This window comes from Danio aesculapii, chromosome 18 (assembly GCF_903798145.1).
Source record: "Danio aesculapii chromosome 18, fDanAes4.1, whole genome shotgun sequence".
Taxonomy (NCBI): Eukaryota; Metazoa; Chordata; class Actinopteri; order Cypriniformes; family Danionidae; genus Danio; species Danio aesculapii.
Window position 1 is genome coordinate 35,372,605 of NC_079452.1, and position 18,785 is coordinate 35,391,389.

At 38.9% G+C, this 18,785-nt stretch overlaps 1 protein-coding gene across 2 annotated transcripts in view; it reads left to right on the top strand.

Moving 5' to 3' along the window:
* elapor2a (endosome-lysosome associated apoptosis and autophagy regulator family member 2a) overlaps positions 1-18,785 on the top strand; it is a 59,205-nt gene that overhangs the window by 38,584 nt on the left and 1,836 nt on the right. The window contains exon 22 of one of the 2 annotated variants that reach the window (XM_056478116.1): positions 3,771-4,204. The exons of the other annotated variant lie outside the window; for it this stretch is intronic. Within the exon in view, the coding sequence (XP_056334091.1) occupies positions 3,771-3,839 (69 nt within the window). The 3' untranslated portion in view covers positions 3,840-4,204. Of the gene's footprint in view, positions 1-3,770; positions 4,205-18,785 lie in introns of those variants that run through there. 2 annotated transcript variants of the gene reach the window in all.

Sequence of the window (18,785 nt, forward strand, 5' to 3'; positions counted from 1 at the left end):
TGTCTTTGGTGTCTATGACAACTTGTCACTGCCAAGACAACAAAACTTGTCATAAATCTGTCTTAAACATGACTGTTATAAAGCCATTATAAATATGTCAGGAATTTTAAAACAATAATATATATAGAGTTTTTACTACTAAACTAAATTTGTCATTAAAATGTCATTTAAATATTAATGAAGCTGTAAAATTGTTTTTGACAGAGTAATGACACTTTTAATAAGACATTTTAATGAACATTAAGGTCTGTTCCACTGAAATAAAGTGATCAGAAACATATTCAGGACACTTATAATGGCTTCATGACAATCATCTTTATGACAGATTTATGACTAGTTATGTTGTCTTGGTAATGTCAAGTTGTCATGACGAAGATGACGTCTCATTGTGATGTACTTTGTCAAGTTGTCATAACAATGTCATCTTTGCATTTAAAATTACATGACTGAGCAAATGACACTTAATGACAGTTGTCATAAGCATACATAAAATCTTATTCACATTCATGACGTGTCATTTATTGATCATAAAGGTTAAATGTCTAATGAACACCCCTTCCAGTGTTACCAAAAAACTTGTACTAAGTAAAGATAATGTTACATGAAGACATTTTGTACTACTGTAATGTTATAAAAAACGTAACTTTTCATTAGTAGCCTACTACACATTGCTAGGAACACTCTAATGGAGTTTTCACTGTGCTTGATGATGCAATTCATTCAGCATTTGTTTTCTCTTCTGATGACGCATTTTGCCAAAACCAGATGTCTTAAAGTCCGCATGAACCAGAAGCTGCGACTGTTTTTTTCCTTATTGTGATGCAGTTCCTAGAGAATCAGAATATTAAATGAGAAAACAGCTGGGGGTGGCTGACTTTTCTACAGTGAGCTGATTGGATGTTGTAAAGTAGGCATTTCATTCAGAAAGATCAGACAAATAGGTTTTAGAAGAGGTATTACAATCTGACCGACACCTCTTGCTCACCATTTATGTTTGTTGTCAAAACTAATAGTTGTAGGGGGCGTGGTTATGTAAGCCACGCCCAATACCAAGATCAATTGTTCATCACAAAACTTTTTCTAAGGGAGCATATTTAGAAAACTTTCTAGTATTATATGTCGGCAACTATGTTTTGTAACCAAATGAACCTTTGAATAACTCAACATTTCTTTAGCACACCTGCAATCTCTGCTGTACAGCGTGAGTCGCAGGTCATTTGTTTTTCTGTTTAAAGTCAACATGAACTGGAATCTGTGACCGTTTTTTCCATATTGTGGCTCAGTTCCTAGAAAAACTGAGTATTAAATGAGAACTGGGAGTGGCTTGTTTTTTTTTTTTTATACTGAGAGCTGATTGGATGTAGTAAAATGGGCATTTCATTCAGAAAGATCGGGGAAATGGGTTTGGGGAGAGTTATTACAACCTAACAGACTCCTCCTCCTTACCGTTTCTGTTTGTTGTCAAAACTGATGGCTGGAGGGGTGTGGTTAAATATGTTAGCCATGCCCAATACCTGAAATGCATTTTCAGATTTCAATGAAAGATTACAAGGGCAGACTATTTAGTTTTTATTAATGACATGCACAGATGAATTGTTCACCACAATACTAGAAAGCTAACAAAATCATATGGTTGGTTTTGATTTCATTTGTACTTTATAGGGTCATGAATCCCCTTGTCTCAGCAGGGTGTTTTCACACCTCAAGTTTGAAAAAAGTCAGGAAAGTGGCTGAGTTCAGCTTTGTTTAGGTGGGAGTGTCGAGTGGCGAAAGAGGGAAGGGTTTGCATGAAAAGGGGAGTTTTAGTACATGCTCAACAGCTGATTTTCACAGCGGCAACACAAACACAGACGCAGAGGAGATAGACAGTGACTATGTTTACATAGACAAAGACAAATTATTTGCCTTAATCTGAATAATATGATTAAGGCGTTTACATGAGTTGCTTTTTGAATGTTCCTTTCATGATCCTGTTTTGCATGTCATAGCACATAATTCGATTAACATCATTGTGTCACAAGCTATACACATTTCCTCCGGAGTTTCATGTATTTTCGGGTGATTCATTTTTAATTTCTTTATATTAACAGCAGTTTGGCACAACAAAGTGTTGTTTTAATGGAGTTTGAGACCGCATGCTGTATGGGGAAAAAAAAAACTCTGCATTTCTCAGTCGATGCAAAAACTCTGTAGGGGCAGAGAAAAGCGTCAAACAGCTGTGTGTGTATGGACTATCCTGTCACAAAATGCGGCAAAAATCATACGTGGTGAAAATCCTACATGATGGTAAAAGTTTTACATGCTGACATTCGGAGAGCAGCATTTACAGTGGGTCTTTCAGTCTATAATCATGTAGTGATATTTCTGTAAACTAAATCATTTTGACTAAGGTACGTCTTTAAAAATTCAAAGAGTACTGCTGTCGATACTTGCTAACTTTGCCTCTGAATAAACATGAGCAAAGAACACTGATCACACACTTACCAAATCTATAGAGACAGGACTATCAACATGAACTGGAACCGCATCTTTTTTTAAAAGGTGACTAGCCGCAAATCTGGATTTCACCATTTCCAGACGCGAAAAGCTCTAGAGTAAAAAAGGTTCCTTAAGTGTATTTTTGTCGCGGGTTAGCAGACCATTGTAATCCACACATGTGAGTCCAATTAATGCTGAAAACTCAAAGACATCACATTGTAAAGGCTGGTACAGACATTCAATCTCCACACTAGAATTTAGACAATGATTTCATTGCCGTAACGTAGCTTTAAAAATTTTTCAAACCAAATTTCTTTTTGTTTTTAGCAACGTGGGACATGTATATGACTGTCAAAAAATGTGTGTTGGTGTTTTGTGACCATTTGAAGTCATGAAAACAGTGCTGGTTGCCATAGGTGTTAATTATTATTATTATTATTATTATTATTATTCTTTTTATTTATATACATTTAGTTTTTTATATATATATATATATATTTATGTGTATATATATATATATATATATATGTATGTGTATGTGTGTGTGTATATGTATTTATTTATGTATTTATGTATTTATTTATTTATTTAAATTTGCCGTTTAATTAAAGTGGCAGTTTTAATTATTTAATACATGGAAACAAAAATTTTACTTAAGTATAAAAAGTTTTTTTTTCATTACGCTTAACTGGTGTGTTGAGCCTATTTGGCTCATTCAGAACTCAAATGCCTATGTCTGTTTTTGCAGTACAGTGGAATACTGTTAGTTTAGCATACAACCCTACCATATTAAACATTTGAACTTTTAATTTCTTACTATTAAATCACTACTAATACATGTAATATTAAGCATATATATATAATTTTTTGAGCCCCCCTATAATGAAAATCCTCAAATCGCCCCTGCTGGTTACCCTTTTTCGTATCCTTCACGCAGAGGGAGCACACTTAGAAAACTCTCTTTTAGTATTATATGTTGGCAACTATGTTTTGTAACCAAACAAACATGTGAATAACTCTTTAACGCTCCTCAATCTCTGCTGTACAGCACGAGTCGCGGGTCATTTGTTTCTGTTTAACGGGCCCAGCTCACCTCAATGCGCTGTTTGATTTGCACACTGGTTGTCCTGGTAATGACAGTCCTTGGCCTTCGCAGGGCAGGCTTTTCAAAGCGAGGCGACCTTGACGCGGAGGCCGATTCTGCTGTCTGTTTGTGTACATTTGTTGCGCTCGCGTTCACTGATTTGCTCCCGTTTCAGCTGCGTTTTCAAAAACCGTGTTCCTGTTTCTAGGGCAACAAGATGAGCGCTGAAGCCGTCCAGCTGAAATTCTCCAGTACAGACAAGTCTGTGTGGGGATAAAAGACGAGCGGAGAGAAGGATGAATGGATGGAAGTTCCATATCACACGCAGTGGCCTTAAGAAAACAAGGGCACACGTGTCCAATGAAGGAACAGGCTTAAGTTGACGCCTCAGGAACCTGGATGGACTTGCTTATTGAATATTTCTGTCACTATGCAGTTGTGCAACTGTGTGTGTGTGTGTGTATATATGTATGTTTGTGCATTTGTGTGTATGTGTATGTATGTATGCGCATTTGTATGCATGTGTGTGTGTGTGTGTGTGTGTGTGTGTGTGTGTGTGTGTGTGTGTGTATACACGTATATGTATGTTATATGCATGTGTCTGTGTGTGTTTGAGTATGTGTATATGTATGCACTTGTGTGTGTGTGTGTGTGTGTGTGTGTGTGTGTGTGTGTGTGTGTGTGTGCGCATATGTATGTGTACATGTGTGTGTGTGTTGTGTATGTGAGTGTATGTATGTATGTGTTTGTGTGTGTATCTATGATTGTGTGTGTATGTATGTGCATGTGTACTGTAAGTGTGTTGTCTGTAAGTACAGCGTGTATGTATGAGTGCATCTATAATTGTGTTTGTATGTATGTACAGTGTGTATGTGTGTGTGTGTTTTTTCCTGTTGTAAATCTGTGAAAATTTCCCTAGCCATTCAGTGCCTAGGAAGCTTCATGGAGCATCAGGCGCGACTTACACGAGTCCTGCTTGTCAGAACAAATGTAGCCGAGGGTCAGGGTGAAACACACAAATACACTCAGACGTTAAGCTTTACTGACAGACGCTTCCAATCCCGGCACTGGAAAACCATGTAAAGTGTGTTGTTTGAGCTAGGCCAAAATAGTGTGTGTGTGTGTGTGTGTGTGTTTTTTTCTTTTACTTGAGTAACCTATTTGACTGTGACTGTGACGTTCCAAATGAAATACGACATGATTAAAGTCTATGAATAAAGAGATTACGGCAAAGCAGGAGACATTTCTGCACAGCTATTTTTATGATTTTTTTTTTTTGACATACCTCTGTGTCATTTTCAAGACAAACACGAGCGATTAGGGAGAAACTCTTTTCCTTCAGAATATCGGAGGCAGACTGAGTTGATGAAACATTTGCTGTTTAATTAATGAACCCACTGAACTGCCGGTGGGATTTAATTCATGAAATTCTAAAACCTGTCAATATGAATTCTGGGGAAATTATCTGTTGAGGCTTGTATTGATTCTGGATCGAGGTGTAAACCTACAGTTATTGTGCCACTGGGATTTGGTTGTTTTGTTTGGTTCACCACTCCACTCTGAAGTGTTTAATAGACACTATTATTATATTAGTAATTATGTGATTGATTTATTTACAGTGAAATCAACTTGCCACTCTGTCCAACTGATCTCAATTACTGATATAAATTTATTGATGTGGGTAATAAAAGTGTAAAAAGTAGTTTTTCTGTCTCGATTTTATATTTTGTTTGTATTTTATTAAGTTTGTTTAAAGTTTGACAGGACTGGGTATTGGGTATTAGGTATTATACTGGCCATTATTATTACTAGCACTATTACCTAAAATGCATCAAACACACACTCAAATCAATATTTGACTTAAGTTAATACTACTATATAACAAGCAAACAAAGTAAAAAATAATACAAAAAACATCAAACGCCTTCAATTAAAGTTACCTATACAACAATTTTAGCGCAGGAGGAATAAAGGAGAGTTCATGATGTTTAGTTTTACTGCTGAGTGTAGCAAATGTGTCGCGGACGAAGGTAGGATCACGCTGAGTGTGCTGATAAACTGTCATTGAATATTTTAATGAGTACGTTTGGTGGCTGTCATGTTCAAGAAACTGGTCTGAAATGATTTGAATGTTATCCTGCTGGAAGTAGCCATCAGAGGATGGGCACACTGTGGTCATAAAGGGATGGACATGGTCAGCAACAACACTCAGATAAGCTGTGGTGTTGACACGATGCTCAATTGGTACTAATGGACCCAAAGTGTGCCAAGAAAATATACCCCACACCATTACACCACCTCCACCAGCCTGAACTGTTGATACAAGGCAGGATGGATCCATGCTGTTGATAACAAATTGTGACCCTACCATCCGAATTTTGCAGCAGAAATGGAGTCTCATCAGACCAGGCAATGTTTTTCCAATCTTCTATTGCCCAATTTTGGTGAGCCTGTGTGAATTGTAGCCTCAGTTTCCTGTTATTAGCTGACAGAAGTGGCACCCGGTGTGGTTTTCTGCTGCTGTAGCCCATCCGCCTCAATGTTCAACGTGTTGTGTGTTCAGCGACGCTCTTTTGCATGCCTCTGTTGTAACGAGTGGTTATTTGAGTAACTGTTGCCTTTCTATCAGCTCGAACCAGTTTGGCCATTCTCCTCTGGTATCAACAAGGCATTTGCGCCCACAGAACTGCTGCCCACCGGTTATTTTCTCTTTTTCGTACCATTCTCCGTAAACCCTAGAAATGGTTGTGCGTGAAAATCCCAGTAGATCAGCAGTTTCTGAAATACTCAGACCAACCCGTCTGGCACCAACAACCATGCCACAATCAAAGTCACTTAAATCACCTTTCTTCCCCATTCTGATGCTCTGTTTGAACTGCAGCAGATCGTCTTGACCATGTCTACATGCATAAATGTTTTGAGTTGCTGCCATGTGATTGGCTGATTAGAAATTTGCGTTATTGAGCAGTTGGACAGTGTACCTAATAAAGTGGCCGGTGAGCATATATGTGAACCTGGACCACAAAACCAGCCATACATGCATATTTTATACGTCACCTGAAATATGCATAAATAATCTTTCCATTGATGCATACTTTGTTTGGATTGGACAATGTTTAGCAGAGGAACATCTGTTTAAATAACTGGAATCTGAGGGTTAAGTTTTCAGCAAAGCATATTATTAAATTTTATTTATTTACATTGAATAATGAAAAAATATCTCTATGAAACATGATTTTTAGGATTTTTGACTCCTAAAATGTATTTTTGGTTCTTGTCACAAATATACCAGTGCAAAATAAGACCGCTCCAGGATCCCATATAATATACATACCCTTCAGAAGTCATAGCTGTACATAGTAGTGGTATTGAATTGCAGTTACTGTTTGTTTTAAATATACTTAAAATGAGTTAGACAAGCTGAAGATTTTTCAGAATCGTTGTCTATTGCACAGACAAAAAAAAAAAATAACAGCATAGATCAACATGACGGTGTGTAGATGATGACAGATCTGTCATTTGTGGGCGAAGTATTGCTTTAAGTAATGCTGCAGCAGTGTTGCAAAAGCTTTGTACGTTCCTCATTAGTTCTCGCTCTCTCTGAATGTCACATCTCACTATCTTTTATTCCGTCTTTCACTCGTTCCCGTGCCGCCTCGTCTCTCAGGGCTTCAGAAATATTGTGGTTGTAGGTGGAGGAGGTCGTGTCTAACCTGGAAAAGTGCAGCGGTTCTGATATCTCTCATAAAAGCCTTGACTCCGTGCCACAGCCATTAGAATTCCACTGAGGACGGAGGAAGTGTGATGTGCACAATTCACCAAAAAAAAAAAGAAAAACTCCTTCACTATCTCTATCCCTCAGCCATCACTTTACTGCTCTCATTCATGCTGTTCTCTCACCTGTCCTCTCTCTCTCTCTCTCTCTCTCTCTCTCTCTCCTCAGACGAACTCATGTGGCTGATAAAAGGAAGAGGTTTTCAAAGGCTTCAGCACTTCAGCACTTCCGATGTATTATTCTGGCCAGAAAATCCCTGGCAAAAATTGCATTCCATTTTCCTCGCTCATAATCTCCGCTGCTTGGTCCTCTTTAGAAAGCCAGAAGCCAGCTGATTGGATGTCAGCAGAATAATTTAGTGGAAGAGAGAACACCCGGGGAAGTTATTTTATTGCAGTGAGGAAATGCTAACCTGCTTCGTCCTTGTAAGACATCTGAATCCATCACGGTCATGGTGACTGGAAAGTGTCGAGAAGGTATGCTGAGGTGTACTTTATTAGGTACGCCTTGTATTAGTGGGTTAGACCACATTTCATCTTTGGAGCTCTTTGGAATCCTTGATTCTGATTCTGGTCAGTATCGACCTTCCAAGGTATGTTATTTCAAGATAACAACCACTGAAACTAATAACACAGATGAACGCTTTTGCGGGTACTTTGAATCATTTTGACCCTCAGTTAATACATTCATTTATTCTTCATTTTACTTCGGCTTACTCCCTTAGGCCCTTCCAGCCTTAACCTAGTACTGGAAAACACCCATTCACATACACTACAGCCAATTTAGTTCTTCTAATTCACCTACAGTATAGCGCATGTTTTTGGACTGTGAGGGAAACTGGAGCACCCGGAAGAAAACCTACACAAACACAGGGAGAACCTGCAAACTCCACACAGAAATGCTAACTGGTTCAGCCAGGACTCGAACCAGCGACCGTATTTCATATGTGATAACAATTGCCTGGACATCTCTGCAATGACTTATTATCTGGAATGGCATAGAAAGCGTTCTTGCAGGACTCCCAGTTCATCAAGACTCATTGGATTCATCTTCTATGCCTCCTCCATCTTACCCCAGACATGCTCAATAATGTTCATTTCTGGTGACTGGGCTGACCAATCCTGGAGCAGCTTGACCTCCTTTGCTTTCAGGAACATTGATATGGAGTATAAGTATGAGAAGGAGCGCTATCCTGCTGAAGAGTTTCATAATGTAACTGGCAGCACACATGTCTTGATACTTCAGGCTGTTGATGTTGCCATCCACTCTGCAGATTTCTCACACACCCACATACTGAATATAACCCCAAACCATGATTTTTCCTTCACCAAACTGGCTGATTTCTGTGAGAATCTTGGGTCCATGCAGTATCCAGTAGGTCTTCTGCAGTATTTGTGATGATGGTGATGCAATTCAACAGATGATTCATCTGAAAAATGTACCTTCTGCCACTTTTCCAAATGATCAACTAGAAATCAAGTTATTAGTTGCTCAAGTTAGTAGTTGCACTTACAATTGGGATTGATTAATTGTTAATTTTTATTATTATTTTTTTTTCTCAGCCATGTGGTAAGGTCTGCGATAACAACTGCCTGGATGTTCTATATTCATTATGTGGTATAGCTCAGCAAGTAATATTTTGGAAAGGAAAGTTTTTACAAAAGTTTTGGGTCATATTGAAATGATAGCATCATTGCTACAGATTAATCAGCTGCACTTCCATGATGGAAAGCTCCCATTCCACCACTTTCCAAAGGTGTGCTCTATCGATTTTAGATCTGTTGACTCTGGAGGCCAATTGAGAAATAAACTCATAATCAAGTTAATGAAACCAGTTTGAAATGTTTTGAACTGTGTGGAATGGCATGAAAGTTACCATCAAAAGATGAGTACACTTTAGTCATAAAGTGTTGGACATGGTCTGGACCTCTACCCATGTAGGCTGTGATGTTAACAAAATTTTCATTCTCAAGTACATGTACCAATACACCACTAGCAACCTGACAACAAGGTACCATACTTTTGTGTTTTTAACGCCACATACTGACTCTACCATTTGAATGATGCAAAAATCTAGACTCACCAGACTGAGTAACAATTTTACAATCTTCAATTGTCCAATTTTTGTCTCCCTTTGCTGGTCATTTCTGACAGCATGGTCTCCGGTGTGCTCTTCTGCTGCTGTAGCTCATCTTATTCAAGGATGAATTTCTTTTGTGTTTAGGAGATACTCCTCTACAAACCGCGGTTGTGTCATTGATATACTGTTGCATGTGCCCTGTCATTTTAGCTATTTATCTGTGCCAAACACCAGTCTCTGTATAGGGCGAAACAAGGGGTGTCAAACTCAGTTCCTGGAGGGCCGCAGCCCTGCAGTTTAGTTCCAGCCCTGCTTCAACACACTTACCTGTAGGTCTCAAACAAGCCTGAAGGACTCAATTTGTTTGATCAGGTGTGTTTAATTAGGGTTGGAACTAAACTGTGCAGGGCTGCGGCCCTCCAAGAACTGAGTTTGACACCTGTGGTCTAAAGCATGAAGAATACAACCGGCTGGTGTTATGCTCATGTTGCTTGCAGAATTCGCTCTTCATTTACATGAAGTTTGAAGGATTCTAGCTATGTCACATTGTTGGACATTCCCACATCCTGTCGCCAATGGTTGCTGTCCATTGCCTGAAGTTGCTTTCCATTGAATGAAGGGTCACTTGTCATTTTGTCGCTGGTAGTCTGAATGAAGCTTTACTGATTTGTCTGCTGAACATGTGCTCATTAATATGAGCAACAACAATATTTACTGTTCTTGCATTACTGTAAGGGGTAGGTTAAGCGTTAGGGTAGGTGTACATGTCTATAAACGCAATAGGTTACTAAATGGGGTTTGTGTTTAGAGTTAGATTGGTGTTGATATTAATAAAACACAATATGATGTAGAAGACATCAAATAAATCAATCTCCATTTATAACTAACTTAGGAGATCAGACCAGCCTGTCTGGTACTTTCAGCCATGCCAAATTCTAAATAATTTAACTTGAATTTCTAGACCATTCTTATGTTTGATTTGAACTACATGCCTAAATCCATTTAACAGTTTGTTGACGTGAACAACCTGCTAAATGGGTGTACCAAAAAAGTGGCTTGTGAGTAGATTCACTGTGATACTGCATAGTCAGAATGAATAAGACATGCACAGTTCATCATATAATTTGTTTATTATGATGTAATAATGTCCTTTTTTATTGCACACTGCACCATGAGTACTTTTCTATTGCTTGTGTTCAAATCGAGAAGTTCAGTGCCTTCCTGTTGTACATGTTCCACGTATTTGTACCTCTATGACAGATTTGAAGGAGTTTTTTATTTTTCGAGAAATCTAAACACAACCTTGTAATCCTCCCCAGTTGTTGTTGATACATCCAACATACCTTTTCTCCAGTCACACATTCAGTATTTGGGATTAACAACTGTACTCTATTTACTAACAGATGCGACTCTAAATTGTCCTGTACATTAAACAGAAAAAATAAATGGTCTCATTCACAAACTCCCAATACCACTTGGAGTTAGTTTTGTGAGAAATGGAATGCCTCTCCTATATAGTTAAGGCCCGTTCACACCAAAATTGGTAACCATAATAATCCCAATTATATAAGAACTCCCCACTACAGCTAAGGAATCTTAAATAGGAACAGTATTGTTAGAAACTATTTCAGAAAATGTATTTCAACTGATGTTTATTGTGCATCTAAAGAGCCAGACTAAACACTTGAATGCACATTTATTGTACACTTGTAATCAGTTGTACCTTTAGTAGTGTAGTTGGAATTTTTGGTGTGAACAGGGCTTTATATAGTGCCATTGTGTGTTCTATTATTTAATTTGATAATGCTTTTAGCAATACTGCAATACTCTCAGCTCTATTTAACACATTTTTTTGACTTCCAAAAAAGCAGTATAAATGGGCACATTCCATATAGGCCTGGTCTTCAGTCATGCATGTATCCACATTGACAGACTTCTTATATTTTCTTAACTTCTGTATTACCTCTTTGGCAACTAGTGCTGCTGCCAAGATATTTAAAGGGATAGTTGGCTCAAAAATGAATCATGTCATCACTTTCTCACCTCAGTGTTAATTCAAACCTGTATGATTTTCTATATTATGATGCCTCCAGAAGGGTCTAAACTGAGGCTAGCTTGTAGGAGCTTTTGGAGCACACCTCGCTCCTCTGACCTTAAAATGTGAACTAGAGGTTAGTTAGTGTCCTTGTTGGCATGCTTGCCTCCAAAGGCAGAGATGTTGTGTAGCATTCTACCTGGAATTGGTAGATGCAGAACCTGAGGGGATACAGAGGTGCCATAACCCATATGGGAATGAGGCCTTGAGGTGCATTAAAGGTGCCCCCATGATGATAGCAGTTCACATTCCCACTGGAATTGTGCAAGTAGAACCAGAGGGGTAACTGTGGTGGCATTACCTGAATGAGAGAGAGGTTACAAAGTGCTTCAGAGTTGCCCCATTTTGAGTGCTTTAAATCTTACTTAGAATAGTTTGAGTTGAACCAGAGTGATTAAATTGGTGCCATGACCCGGACGGGAGGTGGTGTTTTAGATGTGCTTCAGTCCATAGTTACTTGTTCGAATCCTAGTTGAAATTATCTTTGTAACAGTCCCACTGAATCTAAATAGACAGAGTTGAGGTGCATTAGAGATAACCCGTATCTGATATACAGGTTTGAATCCCACTTATAGTGGTGCAAGCAGAATCAGAGGGTTAATACCCGGATGCAATTAAGGTCTCATGAAACATATTCTCCAGTTCAAATCCTACTTTCAGTGATGTTTCTAAAATTGGAGGGGTTACAGGGGTGCTGTTACCTGAATGGGAGTGAGACCTCAAGAGGTGCATTAGACCCTGATCACACCGAACACACTTTTTGCACTGAGAGGTGTGTGTTTTGAATTGTTTACTAATGGCCGTGAGCATTTTGTGTGCCGTTTATGTGTGTTTTAACTGTTTTGCTGTTGCCTGCAGTTGAAAAAAGTCAACTTTAAAAGAAAAAAGCGCACTATGTCAGTCTTTTTCATCCTCCAATCATATGAAAGCAGAGATAGGGTTTTCGTTGAGGTGACAGTAGGTCTGTCTTGTCAAGACTACTACAGAGACTTTTAAAGATGGAGGAGAGAATAGCCGTCGCTGTTTTGAGATATCTGGAGATGTATATATTAAATATAAATATATTAAATAGACGGCATGGGCGGCATGGTGGGGCGGGGTAGTGCTGTCACCTCACAGCAAGAAGTTTGCCGGTTTGAGCCCTGGCTGGGTCAGTTGGCATTTCTGTGTGGAGTTTGCATGTTCTCTCCGTGTTGGCATTGGTTTCCTCTGGGTGCTCCGGTTTCCCTCACAGTCCAAAGACATGTGCTCTAGGTAAATTGGGTTAGCTAATTTGTCTGTAGTGTATGTCCTGGTCCTCCAGATTGGGGGTTGAGTGTTGGGCTAACAACCCTCCTCGTAAAAATGAGATGTTACAAAACACCAACATGGTGCGGCTAATTATCATCATCGATATAAACGACCCTGGAAGTAAGTATTAAATATATTTAAATTCTAAAAATTTCAACATCAGCGCTCGCGCACAATATTCAGCTGATCCAGTGCCTAGTGACATTAAAAGTGCAGTGCACTTCTTTTTTTCTTGTTAACAAAAAGGCAGTGTGGTGCACCTCGTGTTCTTAGAACGGGAAATTGTGTTCAGTGTGATCGGCTCCTTAGTGGTGCTCCAATCTGGATTCACCCAGTCAAAACCCACTTGGATCAGTGTGAGTAGAACTGGTGTGGTGACATAAACAACAACCAAACAACTGACATTCAGTGTAAATAAAAATAGGAAGGGATAAAATATCATCCTGTGTTTCAGAAAATAAAACTGTGCAGATTTGGTATGACATGATGGTGAGTAAATGATGACAGTTTAATTTTGGGTGAATTACTTCATCTCTTCAATAGGAGTCTTGTCTTGTAATTTTTTGTTTTTGTTCTTCCAATCCACCGAACATGCCCTTCAAATTCACACGTGATTCCTCTAAGTGTAAAGTACTCACTCCGGTTAAAGGATGTGGTTGTCACTTGTTCTTGTTCTTTAACTAAGTCTTTATAAACCAAACCATATTTACTGTAGCACTCCAAACAGACCTGACAAGCATTTTACACTATGGTGTGAAGATTTCTGTCACATGAGCAGATCTCTGAAAGTTTGCTTTAAACTTCCTCCTCACGCAGTGACGCGTTTAGACACAGCCGGCTGATTTTGCAGTAAGACCCTGGATCCCCACTCTGACTTGAATGAGATTGCTGCAGTGGGGTGAGGGAGGCTCGCTCTCCATTTGTGTTTCTGCGCAGACTGCAGTCTCGTCTCCCTCCTAAACCGTTTCTAAGCCACTCAGACGAAACCGCCACATTTGACTTTTTCTTCCCTCAAAAACATTCTTAAGGAGGCTAAGGCTGGAACGAGGACCTGTAGCAACTTATCGTGAGGAAAGAGGATGTGTGCAGATTTTTGGAGGGTGTCGTGTAAGCCTTGCCACAAAAGCACAGAGTTGCTGAGCATCGTGCTGGAGTTTATGGGGCAGCGAACTGCTTTACATAACCTCATGCTGTTTTTCTCCCTGCATGCACTTACTTATTAACTTTCTGTCCAGATTACATACAGACCGTTTCTGCTGTCCTTGTGCTACCCTTTGTTTTGTAGGTCGTGAATGGGTTTTATATAGTCTAAAATCCTGGTTAAAAGTGACCACCACAGTACTGGTTTCCAGGGCATTGCTATGCAGTTGCTTAATTCTAAATGCAGTTGTTGTGAAAAATGTTGCTAAGATGCCTTTTAATATGTTGCTGTGCAGCTGCTAAGGCATGTTTTTAAGCTAATTGGGTGTATTTTAGTGGTTTCCAGAAGATATTTTTAGTTACCACACACCAGCTTATGGCTATGCAATGGCTATGCAATTGCTAGGGTGTAGTGGAGGTTTTTCAGGGCGTTCCACCTGCTTTTTTCCTCCATTTCACTAGAATATGCAGTTGCTAAGGTGTTGTTGGGGTTTTCCAGGGTGTTTCTAAGCAGTTGATAATTGGTTTCAGGGCCTGATCATACCAAATGCATTTTTTTAGGTCTGAAAACGTAAGGCACACTGCACAATCTTTTATTGACTTTATAAAAGAGCAGTGTCCTGCGCTTTTTATTCTACTATGCAACCACTCTAATGTTCTTTGTGCTAGAGCGTTTTGGGTGCTTTTTCCACACTTGATTGTCTTTTTTTTTCTCCGATGCATGGAGAACAGAGAAAAAAAGCATTTGGTGTGATCGGGTCCTTAACATGTAACTGCAATTGCTATGGTGTTCTGTGTTGATTTTAGAGTTGTATGGTACAATTGATTGGTCTTGTGGTTTCTACGGCATTGCTATGCTGTTGTTGAGGTGTTGATTTGATCCTATGCGTCCTATGTTGTTGATCGGGTCTCATAGTTTTCTAAAAAATTTTTATTTATTTGTTTAGATCTAGCAACTACAGTGTTACTGAACATATTATTGTGTATTTGCTATAGTGGGCGTTTTTCTTGTTACTCTGTAGAGGTGTTCTTAGTGGTTTCCACAGTGTTACTATTCATTTGCGAAGATATTTTTGGGAATTTTGTTTTGCAGTTGCTTGGCTAAGGTGTTATGACTTTTAAACAATGTTATTATGCAGTTGCTTGGCTTCCCCTCACATTTTATTATGCAGTTGTTAGGCAGTTATCCTGGGTGTTTCATCTGCTTTTCCCCTCCACTTTACTAGGGTAAGCAGTTGCCATAGTGTTGAAGGGGGGTTTCTAGGGTGTTGCTAAACAGTTGATAAGTGGCTTCAGGCCCTGATCACACAAAATTAGTTTTTCAGGTCCGAAAACGAAAAACACTGAACTGCCTTTTTATTGACTTTGTAAAAGAGCAGTGTCCTGTGCTTTTTATTTTACTATGCAACCACTCTAACGGTCTTGGTGCTGGAGCGTATGACTTTGGGCACTTTTGTTCACACAGAGTTTACTTTTTTTTTCAACTGCAGATGTACAAAGAAAAAAGTGTTTGGTGGGATCGGGTCCTTAATATGTAGCTCTGCAGTTGCTATGGTGTTCTGTGTTGACTTTAGAGTTGAGAACTGATTGGGTGTTGTCATTTCTAATGCTGTGTTCACACCAGACGCGGATGAAGCGTCAAGCGCGAGTGATTTACATGTTAAGTCAATGCAAAGACACGAATAGACATCCTGCGGCGCGATTCGTGCGAATGAGGCGGCGCAAATGAAGCAATTCACATAAATGAAGCGGCACTTTTTTTTATTTTTTTTATAAATCGAGTGTTTTGTGCGATTGATGTGCGTATTGCTTGAGTTGGAAAATCTGAACTTCAGCGGACATTTGTGCAACATTAACCAATCAGGTGCTTTCTCCTGTATGGGCGTGATTATGATGTAGCGCCTGTAGTTGATGTCCCGGGGGAAAACCCGACACCGGACAGCAGTTCATCAAACTGTGTTCGGCTCAGTCTGAAGCTCCGCTAAAAGCTTCCATCATCCAGGTACAGTTTCTGGAGGAGTTGATGAACTCACAGAGCTGGGTGCACCTCTGAAAGGATCTAGTGCACTCAGACATGGCTCTAAACAAATTGACGCTGTTTATCAGCCTTCATAAAGCGCATAAACACAGCTATTCTCTCAATAAAATTTATGTTAGCCATTCAGCAATGAAGCTAGAGTCATCGGGCAGACAGAAGCCCCGCTGTCTTCTGTCCGTCTATGATGCGAAGTGAATTTGACACGTGAATGAAGCAGATTTGACACGCGAATGAAGCGAGTCTATTTACTCGTTCCGCTAAGTTTTTAGCATGTTGTTGATCAACTCTGAATGTTTTTTATTTATCTATTTGTTTAGATCTAGCGACTAGTGTGTTTTACATATTATTGTGTACTGTGCAGAGGTATCGTGGGTGGTTTCCAGCGTGTGGCTATTCATTTGCTAAGATATTTTTTGGAATTTTGCTTTGCAGTTGCTAGGCTAGTGTTATGAGTTGTTTTTTAAACAACGTTATTATGCAGCAGCTTGGCTTTCCCTCCACATTTTATTATGCAGTTGCTAGGGAGTTGTGGGGGGTTTTCAGGGTGTTTCATCTGCTTTTCCCCTCCCCTTTACTATGGTATGCAGTTGCTAATGTGTTGTTTAGAGTTCCCACGGTGTTGCTAAGCAGTTGCTATGGTATGAATTTTAAAATTGTACTGTACAGTTGATGGGGACTTATGGTTAAGTCATGGTGGTGCTGTTGCTGAGTTGTTTTCTGTGTTTTCGAGCATGTTTATATGTGGGTGGGTGTTGATTTGCTAGGAAGTATTTCTAGCATGTTTCTCTGTAGTTCCTGTAGTTTTTTGTGTGAGTTTTTAATTATTATTATACTATTTTTTTATGTAATATTTACTATCTAGTTGCAAGGATGTTCTGGGAGTTTTCTCACATACAGTATTACTGTGTATTTGATAGAGGGCTGTGATTTCTTTCTTTATTTTTCACATTACTGCAGTGGCTAAGGTGGTTTCGAGGGTGGTGCTTTGCAGTTGTTAAAATGGTTAGTTGATCAGTTGAACAATTCTTATGCAAAGTTTATTTTATTATTTTTATTTTTAAGATAGTTACTATTCAGTTACTTGGATGTTTTAATCAGTATTCCTGAACTTCAAACATGGCTTGAATCCTTATACTTCAATTGATTTTTGGAACAACATTTCATTAGGGTTATGGGTTTGTTGAAATCCCTAATCCCGTTTTTCAGCTGTAGTAATTACTAATTTGTTGAAGAAAATCTGAGGAAGCATATCATAAATATGGACCGCATATTGATTGTATGTGTATGTAGTTGTACTACTTGTGTTCCTGTAAGCAACTCTGTCTCCATTGGAAGACTAAAACTGTCATTGATTTATGATTTATGTTTGTCCATCATCTGATTGAATCATTTCTGCTGTGCACGCTCACCTCTCGGTACTGTTAACTCGACACAAATGATTTCCTTTGCTGCCATGCCAATGAATTATGAATGTTGAGAGCTGTAGCATTTCTAGGTTACTGTTACATGTTTGTTTACTATGTCTCTTCATGACGGGCCAGCAGTGGGTGATCCTACAATGACATCAATACAGTCTGACACTTGCATTAGGTAACGCGATATTGTACAGAAATCTCTTGGGGCCGTGCGAAGGCCGCAAGCTAGAAACAAGCAAACAAACTTTTAACATTTTAGCTCTCCGTAAATCGTCAGCTTGTCAAAGAAACCAAGCATCCCTCTATTGAACCAACCAAAAAAACATAGAAATGTATAAAACCTCTGAAATGTAAAAAAAGACATCTGTAAAAAATGGCCCGGCCCCTTCCAGCCCAAGACTCTAAGGAACCTCTCTTATTAAAACTATAGGACAAATGATAAGGCACAACAAGCCGATATTGAACAACAGAACACATTTTACATTCACTGCATCACAAAGCATTTCTCACATCAAAAATGCAACCAATTATCAATAGTTTTCCACTGAAATGGTGCCAGTGCCAGAGTTCCCCCACAAAACTGACTGTTTTAGCAGTGGTGATGATAAGAAATGTTTCTTGAGCACCAAATCGGTGTATGGAATGATTTCTGAAGGATCCCATGACACTGAAGTCTGGTGTAATTATTCTGAAAATTCAGTGTTTGTTATTATATGACATCATGCATAGGAAAACAGTCCTGTGTGTGTCAGTGGATTAAAGATTGATGTTTCATAATGAGCCATGTTGCCAAATATCCAGTATATTATTCTTTTTTTTTTTTTGGTAAAACAATTATTGAAGAAAAGATTCTGATGTTTGATAATTTATAAGGGGTCATTTCTTTTACCGTTTTTTATTTATTTATTTTTCTTCTTCTTCACGTATGAGCAGGCACAGCCATTTGATTCTATTTGGCTCGAGACGTCAGGTCCCATTCACTTCCATTAATTTTTAGATGTTAAAAACAGCTCGTTCTGCTGCTTGATGTTTTCTTATTATATTATTCTACTTTGTCTGTATAGTCATGAACACAGTTGATTGTAGAGGAAGTAGTTTGACAGTTTTCTTCCATTTATTATTCCTAGTAATTTCTCCCCTAGACAACTTTGCATTCAAAATGAAACGTCACGTTATATATTTTTATTTCTCATAATGCCAATAGCCATTGACTTGCATTTTGTGCAAAACTAATCACCACTATTTCAGCTAAAAATCTAAATCTTGGATGACCCCTAAATCATGCATGACCCTAGGGGGAGTAAAGAAACAGCCAAAACTGAAAAACGAGCACACTTCCACATTGAGGAATGAGATCAATACCCCAAAAATGTCCTATGGTGTGACATAG